The sequence below is a fragment of the Halichoeres trimaculatus genome, unplaced genomic scaffold (assembly GCF_033239565.1).
Source record: "Halichoeres trimaculatus isolate MK-OKI-2021-1 unplaced genomic scaffold, fHalTri1.1 fHalTri1_scaffold_6, whole genome shotgun sequence".
Taxonomy (NCBI): domain Eukaryota; kingdom Metazoa; phylum Chordata; class Actinopteri; order Labriformes; family Labridae; genus Halichoeres; species Halichoeres trimaculatus.
In genome coordinates this window covers 16,916,190-16,932,149 of record NW_027437184.1, presented here as the reverse complement: position 1 = coordinate 16,932,149, position 15,960 = coordinate 16,916,190, and the positions used below count along the sequence as shown (strand labels likewise).

The 15,960-nt window shown below is 41.4% G+C and overlaps 2 protein-coding genes across 4 annotated transcripts in view; one reads left to right on the top strand and one right to left on the bottom strand.

Moving 5' to 3' along the window:
• zbtb20 (zinc finger and BTB domain containing 20) overlaps positions 1-15,960 on the bottom strand; it is a 123,913-nt gene that overhangs the window by 41,898 nt on the left and 66,055 nt on the right. The window lies entirely within an intron of this gene.
• The window catches only part of dlg4a (discs, large homolog 4a (Drosophila)), an 82,386-nt gene continuing 74,413 nt past the window's right edge, over positions 7,988-15,960 (top strand). Inside the window, exon 1 of the mRNA XM_074671560.1 lies at positions 7,988-8,641. Coding sequence (XP_074527661.1) covers positions 8,612-8,641 — 30 coding nt within the window. The 5' untranslated portion in view covers positions 7,988-8,611. The remainder of the gene's footprint in view (positions 8,642-15,960) is intronic.

Below are 15,960 nucleotides of genomic sequence, written 5' to 3'. Positions count from 1 at the left end.
GACATGTAAGAGAACCTGTCAGGCTAGAATCTGGATTCTATAAAAGTAAAGCTGCTGTTCAAGGACAATGAATGCTGGGTGACTCAGAATATGACAAGTGGCCCATGATATCAGTGTTATTTCCATACAGCAATACAACAGCTCCTTCAGTCAGCTTTTATTCCTCTGCAGCCTCCAGTCAAACTGCTGCCAAAGAGCTCTGGTATAAGTCTTGTTTATCATGTTAGTTTGTTTCACATAGGAATACATTTCCCACTTGTTGGCCGTTTAAATAGGAAGTGTCATGTAGTGACTCAATGGATAGTAAAGTCCACCCATTGCAAGTGAGAGGAGCTCTCTGCAGACATGAGTGCATCCTCCACAAGGAACATGCATGTAGTTGAAGACAAGGTTGAACGCTGTTAACTGTGCCAGTTGGCACCGGAATCAATGCTTAGTTAGATGGATATCTTAATCATGCTTTGTGTCTTAGCTGATGTGAAAGTGACCACCACTGGCTGAGACTGTGCCTCTGTTTAATACATACTACCAGAAAGCTTTAATTCTATACTACTTGGGTGTTAATGAGCACAGATCTAACTCAGTAAACCAATTTGATGTGGTCTACAAACTCTGTTGTTGTTTTGAGTAATGTTACATAAATTGGGATAAATTTTGACTATTTTCTGTTTTCTTCCCATTGGACCAGACGGCAAGTCTGAGTTTACACTTCTGTTTATGTGACTAGTAAATAGGTAACTTTAGAAGATCATCCTCTCCTCTCCTCTCCTCTCCTCTCTTCGCTTCTCCCCCCTAGCATTAAAAGCTGAAAGTTTTTTTGTTTTTGAAAGTAGACACGAGCACATTAAACCTAAAACATCATTGAGCTGGATTGTGTTTTAAGTATAAATCTCTGAATGTTGCATTTTTTCCCTAAACTTTAATTTGTAGAAGAAATGGTATTGCCTGAGTATTTAACTTTCCAAGTATACCATATTGGAAGAAAATCAACTACAAAATAATTATGAGTACATTATACACAGGTAATACTGATATTATACTGTTGTTGATGTTCTTGTTTTCAAATGAACCTGGTTACCCTAACCAGTATCATGTTTTGAATGGATTTTTAATAAGCAAATGAAAAAGACAAATAACATCAGGGTATGCTATAGATTTTAGTTAGAATCAGTTTTCAACTGACTTATCCTATGCACCATAACATAATTTGTTTTTAACATTAGTAGCTCACTGTTTTAGGTTTTAGATGCTAAACTTGCTAAAATGTGGGATTATTTAGGGGGACACTGACACGGTATGACAAAAGCCACACAGACAGGAATACCTGCAGTGTCCTCAGACTTCATTTATTTATATCTTGTTGGCCTCATAAGCACATGCATAAGCAGCTGTCAGTTATAACAAATTGCTTTGATTGGCCTGATTACTTGGCCCCACAAATAAATCAGTCCGTCTCCAATCTTGAACTGTTTAACTTCACAAATGTCAATTTCCTCCAAGTGGATTAATTTGAAGTTGTGCGTCTGTGAACATGGTAATTTGGGGAAACAGAAAAGCTTGAGGTGGTAAACATCAAAGGACAGTCCCACTTTCCTGCTGTGGACTCTAAGAATCTTAGCACTGTGCTAATGGAGCTTGAATGATGGGTGTTTTTCTAGATCTTAGCTGCTGAAATTGAGTCTTGTTATGTAACTACAGATATATTTCAGAATCAAAAATACTCAGGAAAAAGGTGTGTATGAAAGACACGTTGCATTAGATATTTAACTATGTGACTGGAGAGGTGATTGTCATTTTATTTCAGTTGTCTGTATTACAGAGGCTACAAAACGCTAGCTGTAGGATAACTCTTTTCTGAATCACTCAGCCAAAAACCTTTTTTAAAATGTAAAAAAAAAAACAGCACAAAAATGGAATAACATGTGGGTAAAAGGTAAAGGGAGCATAAATCACACTTTGAGGAAAAGCAGAGAGATATGCACAGCTCTGTGGTTCCTGTGAGTGCATGATTACAGACTTAGCCTGTCAGTCTCACCTCTGTTCAAGGTGAGCAGGTGCACAGCTCGACTGCTATGAGCAAACAAACCCCACAGCCTGCATCAGAGCGAGTACACAGACCATGCAAAAGCAATATGGTGACACTGTTCTTTCAAATCAGTCAGAAACAAACGTTAGGCAGACCAGCTAAATCAGCCGACGTCTGCCGTGGGATGTGCAGGACTCAACCTGGAGCCTCACCCACGTTACATCATACTCATCACCTTCACAAGACACGTTTCTTCAGGGAAACTGACATCCATGCTACAAAACTCAGAGCCCAAATAGCAGTTGGTAAAATGTTCTAGGCATGATACTTTTAGACAGCTACAGGAAAAGTGACACTTCCTAAAGCGAGTGTTCAGACACCTGTGGGTGTCTCTTGGCCTTGACAGCTCAAAAATACTGTCTTGGTTTTAACGCCAGCTGGATATTTTTGGACATGTGAGAAGGAGATTCTACGAGGTACAAGCCAACCAGACGAATAGTATTTATGACATTTGAGTGGAAAACAGTTAATTGCATAATGCCAGGATTAACTCATGGGAACATGAGCATTTTAGAAAACAGCTGATTAAATTGTTTGATGTTATAATTTACTCCAATAAAACATTTTTTTCCTCTGACTGAATGAAAAGTCATCATTGAAATGAGTATTCTCAGTGTGAGGGATGATGAATGCAGTAGTTGTACTGAAACAGTGCCCCTGCAGATAAATCTTGCCTCTTTTCCGTCTGCAGCCCCATGATCTGGATGTTCTGCTCGGGTTTAGCCTGCTTAGATGACCAACACTTGTCCTTGGCCTACTTTCGATCGGACGCATAAAGTAGAGCCAATAGACCTAGTCCTTTAGAAACACGGCACAGGAGGATGGAGACGTCATATTTTTGGGTGAGTTCTCTTTAAATCTTACAAAGAATTGTAAACTTACAGGTTTGTGAATGTACATCTCTTAGCATTGAAGCTCTTCTACAGGGAGAGATTTTTCTCTTTGCTTCTTCCTGCATGACATATTTTTAACTGCATGAGCTTGTAAGTGTGTGCCTGTGTGGGTGGAAGGTTTGTGTGTTTAAGACTTGTTCCTCATTTACATAATTAACATCAATATTAGGCTGTTTTCCTGCCACTCACTTTGTCACAGTTAAAGCTCTTTGAGTTCATCTTTTTAATTATAACTTTGAAGAGGTGAGAATACTTGAAACATGGGCACAGATCTCTTTTCTGACTCGAGTGAAGAATTATATAATCTTGTATACAGGTCAGCCATATTAGGCTCATCTTTTCAGAGAAAGCATGCCCTACGTACAGGATACAGCCCATAGCTTGAACACGATTACTCTTATATGTGTTAAAACTCTCATTTTAACAACTTACAGTCTTAAGTGTACTAAAAAAGCTGTTTTAGTCACCAGATTAACTCACACACATGCTGGCACACACACACACTTACATGAATTACTAAAGCTACATAAACATGATTTTGCTCCCAGCATCCTGCTAAAATATTAACACAGAAATGTTTGAGAATTCATCTCTGAAACACATAGAAAACACCTCATCTTCACAGATAAGCTCACGTATGGATACAACAAAGATTTCAGATCACAATTTGAATATTGAAAGGTGAGACTGAGAGCACATCATGAGCTGCTGTATTGTAAACAACTGGGGAAAAAGTGAACAACTTCATTACAGATGTGATAAGTGGAAAAGCTTAATTTCTGTGACATTTACGGGTAATTCTCTGTCAAATGATTTCTGCAGGCATTTAGTCAAACCTGGCTTGCTGCATCAGAGCACAGGAGCCTGTTACACCACATCATAATTTTGTACTGCACTGTAGAGCACTGACACAATGGAGCTCATTGATTTTGTTGGATTATATGATAGAGTTAAGATGATTTGACAAGTTATGGATCTATTCCATTAAGAATTTTATTTAAAGTTGATCAGGTTTTAATCAGGCCTTGCTGGTCAATGTAAAACATATCCAAACAGTATTTTCATCATTTTTTGAGTGGAATTCCTTTTTGTAGATGATGATTTGATCTGATTAACCCCCATTTGCACTGGTGTTTTATTAACCGCCCATTCCATTGAAATACTGACAGATAAGGAAGAGAATAGAGTCAAGGATTCCTTCATACTTCCATGTGAGTTTATGAGTGAGCGACAACTATGCTGCTTTTCTGTCAAATACCTCTATCCATTAAAACTGCACAGGTTTGGCTGAAAGTAATACTCAATCCTTTAAACAACCATGACACCAAAGATTTCTAGGTTTTTTGGTTTGTTTTTAGTGCATGTTAGAGTTAAACAATCAATGTGTCAAGCAGATATTCTCTGTAATCTTATAAATAACCTGAAAAAATTGGACTGATGCATCCCTACTTTAAGCTCTGATATCAATTTATTGGAAATGGTACTGGCTGATACCAATAATGATCTCATCGTCGACCAGCTTAAATTTAACGATTTACTTGAGTAAAACAGATAAGCACTATGGATTTGCCCAGTGGATCGGCCCTTTGCTGGCAGTATCTGATCCAGCTATGTGAGTCAGTATTGCTTCATGACCATAAACCTAATTTAGCACCTGTGTTGCTTGTCACCCATCACACATCACACTATAAACATACCAAGGCTGCACGTAATGTACTTTCTATCAGGGTTAAACTGGTGTTGGCAGTTGCAAGAGCCTGTAGATGCTAATCAGGTGATTGATGGCACATTAACCACACTCTTTATTATTATTTTTTCATTATTGATGTCTATTTTTTTAAAAAGAGCGTATTTAGCATTTTTGGTGAAATCAGATACTGCTCAACACATTTTATTCAATAGCTACAAAGACTTATAGATTGATACTGGAACAGCAGAGACTTTTAGAGTGTATGTTAAAATAAAAAGATGTGAATTCATTAGTGGTCAACCTAAAACAGAGTGATATACTGTCACTTAATCTGTTTACTGCTAGTGAATGTTGATGGTTGTATCCACATTGACCGAAATTAGTCTTATATCGCATTTCCACCAAGCAGTCCGGTTCGGTTCGGTATGGTTTGGCACGGTTTGGTACAGTTAAGCCTGGTCCCATTTGCGTTTCCACAGCAAAACTGTGCCCTCTCGTGGTAGGCGGCGTGTAAGCTGGATGCTGACAGCCGCAGCTGTTAGATAAATAGCAAATCCAACGAAGAAGAAAAATGACACAGTAAACAAAGAGCATAGATGGAAGACATGCAGCATTTTTCCCTCTGTGATTGTCATGTAGCCCTTTGATACAAAGTGCAATCAAGCTTTGTTTCAGAGAGTCTGTGTGCCGCCAGGAGAAATGCAGCCGCTGTCAGGGTAAGTGACCATTCTTTTGACCAATCAGCAGTCTGCAGTGTTGTAGCTCCACCTTCCGAGAGTGGATCAGTTTAGTCTGGCACCCATACGAAAGGGTCCCAAAAAGTGGGACGGCTCGTCTCGGTCATTTGGGGATCTGTCCTCGGATAAATCAGTGGAAACGCCACAAAATGCTCTGTACTGAGACGAACCGAACCGATCTGCTTGGTGGAAACGCGGCTTGAATGGGCCTATAAAAGGACACCGCTCACTTTAAGAAAAATTGGCCATCTGTGTGATTGTTAATTAAAATTCAAAGAGCTGATATTAAATCAACACCTGCTTTTCTTGTGGATCTGCTCTTTGCTATGTTTCACCTTTGCAACATTTTAGTCTAAAGTATTTCCAAAAAGTCATTTTATAATTACCACAAAATTGGCACCAACTGATCTGACAGAAGCTGATAGCAAGCTTGAACGTCATCTGACTGCATCAAAATAACTGTGAAAGGGAGGCAATGATATCCAGGACTCCAACTAACACTTTAAATGTGGGCTTGCTGGGTGAGAAAGCACTTCTTACTTACATAAAACAAATAATATCCTTTCATGCCACAAATTCAGACTTTCCCAGTGTGTTCACTACAAATGCTCAAACTATGATAATCAAATTGCTGTTAATTGTGCAGTCCTAATGCATGAGAAAAAAAAACAAACATTTATAATTAAGTAAAAGCCGAATAACTAGTCAGGTTGATCCTTTGAATCTGTCCTCAGTAGAATAAAAGTAATCATGTCACCTTTTCCAAACAAATATTTGACATATCAAGTGCTCTGTAGAGGACATTTGTAGGAACATTTTTATTTTAAGACTCATTAATGGCACTTTGATTATTGGTCTTTATCAAGGGACTGAATTCAACTTACTTTAAATTTTGTAAATACATTTAAGTTACCCAGAGCACAGTCCACACTAAAGTGTAACTACTAAATGTTATTTTTATTATTTAGATGTACAATGTTAAATTTTTGTTTAATTTTCTCAGCAGAAGCCAGTTTTTACACAACCATTAATTGTTGTAACAAATAGAAAATATGTGCCATGTGATCCTTTTTTTCTTTTTTTACATGTATTTGTTTTTTCATGGATATAGGAAATGTGTTAGCAATAAATTCCTGACAGGTTTATATCATTTAGTCCTGCAGAATTCACTGCTACAGTATTAGGTTATTCCTCATTTTACGAGAGGAAACATTCTGAATAACACTCTTAGATCATTTTTCTCTGGTTAAAAAAAACTACACTGCCTTTGTCTTCAAATGTATAATAAATAGAGTTGGAATGGAAGACATTAGGGACTATTTTGAGCTAATAAATGCAACATGATGACAGTGAATAATTTCTTAAGTTCCTTTTATTGAACTGCAGAGCTAATTCTTGTTCCAAGCAAGTTCACTTTATAGTTAACCAGCTCTGTGAGTCATAGGATGCTGATCAGGCAACGGAAACACTGAGCGTAGATTAACAGGTATGTAATTGAGAGGAAGTGGAGTAATTAAGGTAGCCTGTCTCTGCATTTAATTACAGATTTGTGAAAGAATGACAGCCAGTGTATTTATAACTGTAGCCATCTGCAGGATGTGGCCATCTGTGGATGTTTAAGTGTTACTTGGTGTGCTGCAATAAGCTGCACATTTCAATCAAAGCCTCTGTACGCTTTACCCAGGGGAATAAATGTGTGTTCATCATTTAGAATTGCTTTATTGCTGCACCATTGCTCCAGCTTTGGGGTGAGCTGGAAAAGCAAGGTGAGGGGTGTTTTGCTTTTTTTTACACTTATAAAAGTGATGAAATAAAGACAGTGGAGCACACATTCCCCCTTTACACAACCCTGGGTGGTATGGTCCACTTTCTTAAAGGCAGACTATACAAGTGAGAGAATTGCATACATTTTCATACCATTTTAACCCAATTTATAAAAATGATTTGCAGGAGGACAAAGCAAAGTGAAGGTGATAGTTTCCTAAATCACTTGGCTAATGCTGTGATAAATCATAGATCATTTCAAGTGATTGCTTTTTTTAATTATCACTACCCTTCATGGTTCTTGCCCTGTATTAGTCACTGATATGGGCATTCATACAAACACACACACACACACACACACACACACACACACACACACACACACACACACACACACACACACACACACACACACACACACACAAACACACACACACACACACACACACTCAGGGTTTGATGCCCAGGTGTGTGGATCCAGTGCAGACCTCCTGACTCTGTCCCCAGCACTACAACACTGACCCTATGACAACAACAAGCCTCCCTATTGCCATGGCAACAACTGCACCATTGCTAAGGCAACAGCTGCAGAGTGCTACAACAAGCAGAAATCTTCATGCATGTTCAGTCTCATCATTTCATCCTCTGGATGCAAACTTCCGTCTCTTGTTTTCCCCCTCTCCTGATTTGGTCGTCTTGAAGTGGCTCTCGCGGTGCTTCATGTTTTCTGTTTCTGTGATGCATATGTAATTCACACTCTCCTCCTCAACACATTCTCTTTCGGTCCAATTCCTTCTGTCTCTACGCACACATATACACACGCACGCACTCACTCACTCACCCACTCTCCCTCTCCTTCTCTCTCCTTCACTGTCCCCTCCCTTAGTTCTTCCTCTCCATCCTCTTGCCGTTTCGCTGTCTTATTCTCTGTTTCTCTTCTCCCCTTTTTCTTTCTACACTGTGAACCTCCCTACCCCCCTCTCTTTTTATTTTAATCCCCGCCACCTCTGCTTTCCATCTCCATCCTCCCCATCCTCCATCTCTTTTCATATTCACCCCATTCTCTCCTCCTCTGCTTTCTTATCGCCTTGGCAAAACGAAAGAAAAAACGGATATACCCTCTTTCTCCCTCTCATACTTTAATTCCAAGACCACCCTCTCTCCCATCCTCTCCTCTCTCCTTCTTTGCTCACTCTCTCTGTTTCCCTGTGGCCCTCCCCCTCCCTTTTCATGTTTCCCCCTCCCTCCATCCTCTCTTTCCCTCGCTGGTTCAGTTAGTCAAAGACCAGATTCACGGAAGGAGAGGAAAAGGGGGGAAAGGCAGGACGAGAGTGAGAGCGCAGGAGTGGGGCAGGCTGGGGAGAGGGGTGTGGGGTCTCAGCCCTCTGTCGTGGGGGGTTGGGGGGGTTGAGATACACCCCAATATTTTGTTCGAAGTACCATGGACTGCCTCTGCATTGTGACTACAAAGGTAAGCCTATCTGTTGTTTCTTACTTTAGCTTGTGTGTGTGAAAGAGAGTGTGAGTAGAGGACCACAACTGTATCTGAGAAGAGGAAAGCGCTCATCTTTATGTCATCCCTGAATCTAAGAGTGTTAGCTTTTCTTCTTCTACATGGCTCTATTTTTGTGGGATTTTTTTCACATTCATGTCAGAGATTTCTCTGGCAGCGCTGGGCTACCTGAGCGGTGTGTGTACAGACAGATTCCTCTTTGGTACCCCCCCTCTCTGGATGACCCCATCTCCCACTTTCTCTGCATCTTCTACTCTGTGTCATGCCTTGTGAGCATACAAACAGGCGGCGGGCTGACCTGCGTGGATGTAGTAGAACGCAGAGAACCTGCGCTCAGGGTTGCTTGTGTGTGCGGTTCTTTGTGTCACACTGGGGCTGCAGAATATGTCAGGGGGGAGAGAGCACGAGGGGGCATCCTGCATGCTAATACAACCTCTGCTGCTTTATCCTAACCTCAACCACACGTTTGAAGCTGCCCACTGTGCCTCTGAACACGTCTGCCTCTCACACACAGGAGTGAGCAATGTGTTATATCATACACACATGTGCTGAGCGTCACTGCACAGCCCACCGCTCAGGCTCCACGGAGGCAGAGCTGGTGGGAAACTAGCGGATAATGTGAAAAATGAAAGAGCTCTGATGCAGTGTGACACTGTGGGGTCAGAACCTGTCCGTTCAGACGGCTTCAGCTCCATCCGGACATCCAAATTCACACACGGATGATTCAATTCACTGTAATCGCTGCACCTGATTGCAGTTTCAGGCAGGAAGTGATGAGAAAATAAGAGGGAAACACACAAACACACACTCACACAGCTACTCGTGCAGCTGTGGGAAGGTGGGGATGGTTTGAAAATTTAACTTGCGCTGAGAGTGTGAGTAGAGCAGAAGTGAGTGCAGCTGGCCTTTTCAGACATATTACATAAATTTGTGCTTAACTGTGGCACATTACATTCATTTGCTTATCAACCTCTCAGTCTCCTTGGCAACACAGATTATTGGTCAGTTAGACATAGATGCAGGCAGATGAGCAGGGAGACAGAATTTAACACTGTTGGGTTTACGTTGACGAACATTACCCTTAAACAAAAAAGATAACAGCAACTAGGTGATTTCACAGCCTCCTCTAAGTGTCTGTTTGTAATAAAAGTCTTATGCATCCTGACAAATTCATTGAAAGAAAAACAAAAACAATGAAAATGCCAAGGTATTTCTCAGTGTGTTTGAAACATCAGTACCTAATGTGTCTTACCTACCTTCAGTGACTCACTGAGCTAACACTTGAAGTATAAGTCCACAGCTGGTTAGAGGAGATATTTCACCAAACTAGCGCCTCAATTCTGCATAGGAACCAAAAAGAGACAAAATTTACCGTGAAGCTGGCAAAGAAAGGTGGAATATCACCAAGAGATTGCAAAATAGATGGTCAGTTTATTGAAAGGGAAAGTCAAGAGTGTTTAAGGAATACACTGAGTGAATGGAAAAGCAGGTTCCTGATCAACCAGTGAAGTGACTGGTTGCATTTCAACGCTGTCATCTCAACATTGGTCTCGAGACACAGCTCAAGAGAATGTGCCTCTGGATGATGAAATTTTAACTTGATGGTGGATGGGAAGGGATTGACCAAAAAACCTTGGTGTATTCCTTTAAAAGTGTGATTAAACTTTAATGGAGGCTGGCTGCATTGCAGGTGGGGAGTGTGGCTTGTCGTCATGTAGCAGATGATGGGTGAGCAGCTCCCAGGGTGAGCTGTTCCCTGACACCCACATACTGTAGAGCAGGTTATGTGAACAATGTTTCCCGTTCAAGTCTGCGCGCTAAGTTTTCACTGTGTGGGTGAAGCCACTGTTAAGTGACAAATATCTGCTCACACTGTATACAGCATGAGGAGCTTAACTTACACCCAGCTCAGCTTTTATTTTGAAGAAAAGCAGCTCAAACAATGGTGTGCTGTACAATATACAGGCTTCTCCAAGCAGTCTTTTGTTGGTGAGCGGCATCCCCAGTGAGCACTGTGTTGTGTATTTATGAGAAATTTATCCAAACCTTGAATTTCCAGTGAGAGGTAATAAACCGAGCTCTTCGATAGCAACAAATAACAAAAAATGTGGCTTTGTGAGGAAAATAGAGAGCATGTTGAACTCAAAACTGCATGATTACTGAATGGGAGCTTCCCTTGTCCTTGGGTAATTTCAGGTGACTTTAGATGAGTGTTTTCTTTAACGCTGTTAATATTTTATGCCTATCTCTGAGTGTTTGCGACATGATTTGTCATTAGATTACTTTCAATGTCTTAAAAATGTCTCAGATATGGAGGATAATACTCTTCTCTGTATGTTGTACTGATATAAATCCTGTAAAAATTAGCTTTTCAAAGTAAAGTGACCCAAATAGCTGATTAGATCTGCTTACTAATTTAATTCATTCAACAACTCTTCAAGAACACTCCAAGATTCAATTTCTACCAGGTAATAAATTGATTTTTCTTCCTCCTGAGTATTGAATTTGGAAGCGTATATAATTTTCTGCTTCTTCCCACACAAGAATGCAGAGAGAGAAAGGAAAAAAATGCAACATATGATGGAAACGCATCATACAGAAGTGTGATTACATAACACTCTGGAACTGGAATATTAGGGCAGCTCAGGGAGACGTCACAGGATTTATATTTGGTTGCAAGCCTGACAATACCTTTGACTCTCCCTCCCTGTATGGCACTGAGTCAGAGAGGGATGGTTTGATGTTTGAGAGGCGAGAACAGAGATGGTGCTCACAGTAAACAGGATTTAAGCTATAAAAGCAGCCCACTTGCGACCAGGATGTCTGATAGAAAACGATGGCAATTCAGGATTGCTCGTTTCTCCTGCGTTAAAGGGAGCCATCACATTCCCGCTTCTTCTCGTCCATTTCCTCCTGCTTCTTCTCGTCAAACACTCCTTTGATTATCACTCCTTTTCCCTGTTGTCACCCTCGTTCCACTTCTCTGCTCACAGCATTTCCAATTCCACATTTTTTTCATTCCCTCTGCCTCCTTCACCTCTCTAATCCCTCTGCCCCCTTTATCTCACTCTACCTCCTTCTATCCTTCTGCTTATTCCCCCCCTCTTCCCTGCACTCCACTCTCTGCTAGCTTACCCCCTGTCCTCCTCTTCAGCACTTTCGAGGCTTCCCTAGTTAGTGCTTCTTCCTTTAAATTATACATTTGACAAGATGTAGTCAAAGTCAGCAGCTCCGTGTGCGCATTATTGGCTTCATGTATGGCTTCATGCTCCAACATGAACATCTCCTTCTCTGGGATTGGTTTTAGCACTCACTGTTGTAGTTATTTTTTGATGCCAGATGTGTCTTAAGGTTCAGTCTGTATGAATATTTATATGTGTGTGTGTATGTGTGATTGTGTTGAGGATGAGTAGCTTATGGCTGCTGCATCTTATGTCCTAGGAGTTTCCAAAATGGAGTTTAGCTGAACCACCTCGCTTGCAAATCAAACAGAGGCTCACTCAGTGTGTCCATAATTCTGCTCATCATATCAAGTGTCTGTTCACTACATAGTGTGATGTGTCCACATGTGTGTGTGTATGTGTGTGTGACAAGTAATACAGTGTGCTGTGTGTAAGGATTAGATCCAGTGGAGAGCTCATATGATCTTCGCTCAAGGGCATGAGCTTCCATGAGGCCTTTGTATGCAGCCACAGAGACACTGATCCTGCCAAGTTGCTCCCAGGGCACAGTGAGCACAGAGGCAGAGGCAGAGCTTGCCCCAGTGCAAGCCTGATGCCATGACTCCTCAGCAATGAGGCGTCTTATTGTCCAATCAGAAACACAGCAGAGTGGAGGGGAAAGCAGAGATGTAACACAATACAGAAAGATGTTTATTCCCCCCAAACGCCTGCTTGATTTTGCACTCATGAAGAAACATTTCAAATATATGTGATCAGCAACCGTTTCTGCTCGGTCCTTAAGCGCACATTGCACCACTCACCCACACATCCAACCGCTTTCCTGAAAGAAAGCCACACACCTACATGATCAGACAGACCTCGCACTAAAACTGCAACGCATCCTGCTTCAGTACAAAGTGGCTCCTGCGCTGTGTGAATATCAGAACTGCAGCTTTGCTGGAGTGCAAGTTCAGGTCTTGGTAAAGTTGTCGGGATTAATTAAGCAGGAGGGAGACTAGAGGCTCGCTGTATGGTGTTAGTTTTCACACAGGTGCCAAATTCAAGCAGCTGTAACTGTGAAAAGTGTTGTGGTGTTGGAGCTGAATATTGGATAATGTGCAACTTGTATCAAAGCAGTCTTGCCTAAAGGTATCAAATCCCTGCATGTGAGCCGTTCTCCGACATATTTACTTGTGATTCATGCAAACTCACAGTCCCTCTCTATCATAGCATGTTGCAATGCTAACCTCTAGTTTTCCACCCCCACCAGGAGCCCCAGCCAGCGAGGAGGCTCTGAAGAGCTTCTCTTTGTCGAAAGCACACAACACAATCTGTGCTCCACTCTTCTTTTTCGCCATCTCTCACTTCCCTCGGCTCTATACTATCATCCATGCGGCAGCTGAGAGACGCTTTAATATTTCTTTTCATGCTTACCTTGAATGCTGAGATATCACAGATGGATATTTCTGCGCTTGAAGTGTGAGGTCACAAGTTTGGTCACACTCAATCGTTTTTGTGTCTTTATGTATCTTTTTGTATAAAATCTTTAAGCCATAGATTCTTTTTTGAGCATCAGCGACCCTGTTGGAGCAGTCAGTAGGCTTTTATTGTGAAGAGCTTTGCATCTTATCATTACTGCCCCTTTTTGATCACTTTTTGGTTGATTTTACAATGACAAACAGGTTTTATATGTGAACACTCAGGCCAAAGAGCCTGAGGCTTTTTTTTAGTGATAACACGGAGGAGCAAAGTCATCATATACCTCATTTTGCTTTAACTGGTTAAAGAAGAAAAAAAAAAATATTACTACTACTACTACAGCAACTTGCTCTCCACCCTTTATAGTAGGTCTGCTGTTTAATTTTAGTGTTTCAGCTGTCAGCATCACTGTCTGTCCTGAAATCCACCATATGACAGGTGACAGATCACATCCATCATGACTTGTTTTGGCTGCAGATTTTGTCATCTCACATTGAGCGAGAAGGCTAATGGCTAAACGTGAGCCTGCTGTGGTGGACCATGAGGACGACTGTGGCTGACAGATGCTACATTCCTGCCTTAACTCTGCACTCCAAACCCAGTGGATTCCACTGCTGATGCAGATTAGGCAGAGAAACAGCTAAATCAATTGCGATGATGACGTACTGTGTATTTAAAGATGTGGGAAGATTGAACAGAAAAACTCTCATGGGTCTCATTAAGAAGAGAGCCAGGTCAAGGAGGGTCAACTTCTCACCAGGGCCTCTCTAATAAAACTCCATGTCCCCACTACAGCCAGTGGTAGTTAAAGACTGTGCTAAGAAGCATTTGTTATGTAATTAGAGTGTGTGTAATGATTATGTGAAAGCAGAGGACACAGCACCGAGGCTGGAAGACAAATAACAGAGATGAGATTGACATGCTTAGCAGTGCTGTTAACATGGGTCCTCGTAGCACATGTATCTGACTAGAAGATGGGATCAGGTTTTTCTCACAGTGCTCTGATCCTACCTTTCAATATGGCACACAATGACACCTTGTGGCACTTTGGTAAACTACAGTAGTCCAGGATTGCCTGGCTAAGAGATGTTGTCATTTGTTGCTGCTTGGGCTTATTCAAGCTGTGAGATGCTCAGATGCTGCATTACGCAACAGCAGCATGAGCTTTAGAGAACATATGCAGTCTGTGCTCACTGAGCTGAAGGCTGGAAGTTCTTCTCAGAGTCAACAGGAAGTCGCCCGATACTGGATCAGTTCGTCAATGAAACTCAAGTCATAAATGGACAGGATCATAACTTTCTGTTTGGTCAGTCTTCTGACCTTTGGCAAACACTGTAGCAACACTTTCCTGCCAACATGTGACATATAAGCATTAAATAAAATGATGAAATAAAAAGATGACACTAGCTGATGACACATGGGAGTTCATAGACACACACACGCACACACAAACACTGTGTGTGAGCGACGTACAAATGCACATATTTTCTGTGATTTGTTTGTCTCTGGCTTTTGTATCTTCATGTTCCTCTTATAGGTGATGTCAGTTGCCTGGCAACCAAGCAATCAGGGCCCGATTGTTGCCATGACAACATGGCAGGGGTATCATCATGGAGAGAATAGAGATGAAAGGAGAAAGGGAGGGAGGGAGAGAGAGGAGCTGAGAGATAGTGAGAGAGGAAGAAAGAGAGAGAGAGCCCAGCCATTGAAGGGTGCTGATAATGTGGAGCCCACAGTTTGCAGGTAGGAGGATGACCTCTGTGTAGGCGGCAGCAGAGAATGCTCATGAATGCAGAGAATAGAAAATTAATGTTGGATTTGGCCCCTTATGCGGCTGAATACGCGGGTTCCACGACGTTTGACACTGTTTTTGGACAGCTCAGGCTGCGTTCCAGATAGAAATGTCACGACGTGCTCCAGTTGTCTTTAGCCACAGACAGTGAGGCTGATGCAGGAGCTGCAGCTCACTCTGTCGCTGAGGTTCAGGAGGGCTTTGGGTCTAACCTCCGCAGGTGTCATAACCCATCCATCACCTGACAACAAAAACAGCCTTGTGGGGTCACGGTGCATTTATTCTGTTTACTCCCCTCGCTCTGCTCCTCTTTGATACAGCCATGAAGTACATAGACAAAGAGACTCGGGGAAGAACAGGGACAAATACACCCATTATTAAGCCAATTAAGCGACTGTATGGATCAGAGCAGGAGCAAAATTATGTTTAGTGTCAGAGCACTTACAGCATAGATTATATGGCACTGTGAACAAATGACATTATTGTTGAGATGGAGCATGTGTCTAGAAGTAAACCCAACTCATCAGTAAGAGTTGATGGTGAACTTAAAGAGAAATATACTTTAACTTTTACTTAAATTCAGCCTAAACATTACAAACCTCACCAAAGTTAGCATTGCTTACAGGCTTTTTTTTTCTATTTCTCAAAAAGTGGAGTAAAATGTTCATAAAACCTGGTTTGCAAATCATCTAAGGTATTTAATTAATCACAATAATGTAAAGATAACATCTCAATGTTGAAACAGACTCTTGGTCCGAATGACGAAATAGTTTAGCTTCTTAAATGTTCTCTGGCATCAGTAACTCATCTAAGTTTACACCATTAATCCTGAAAGATTTACTTAG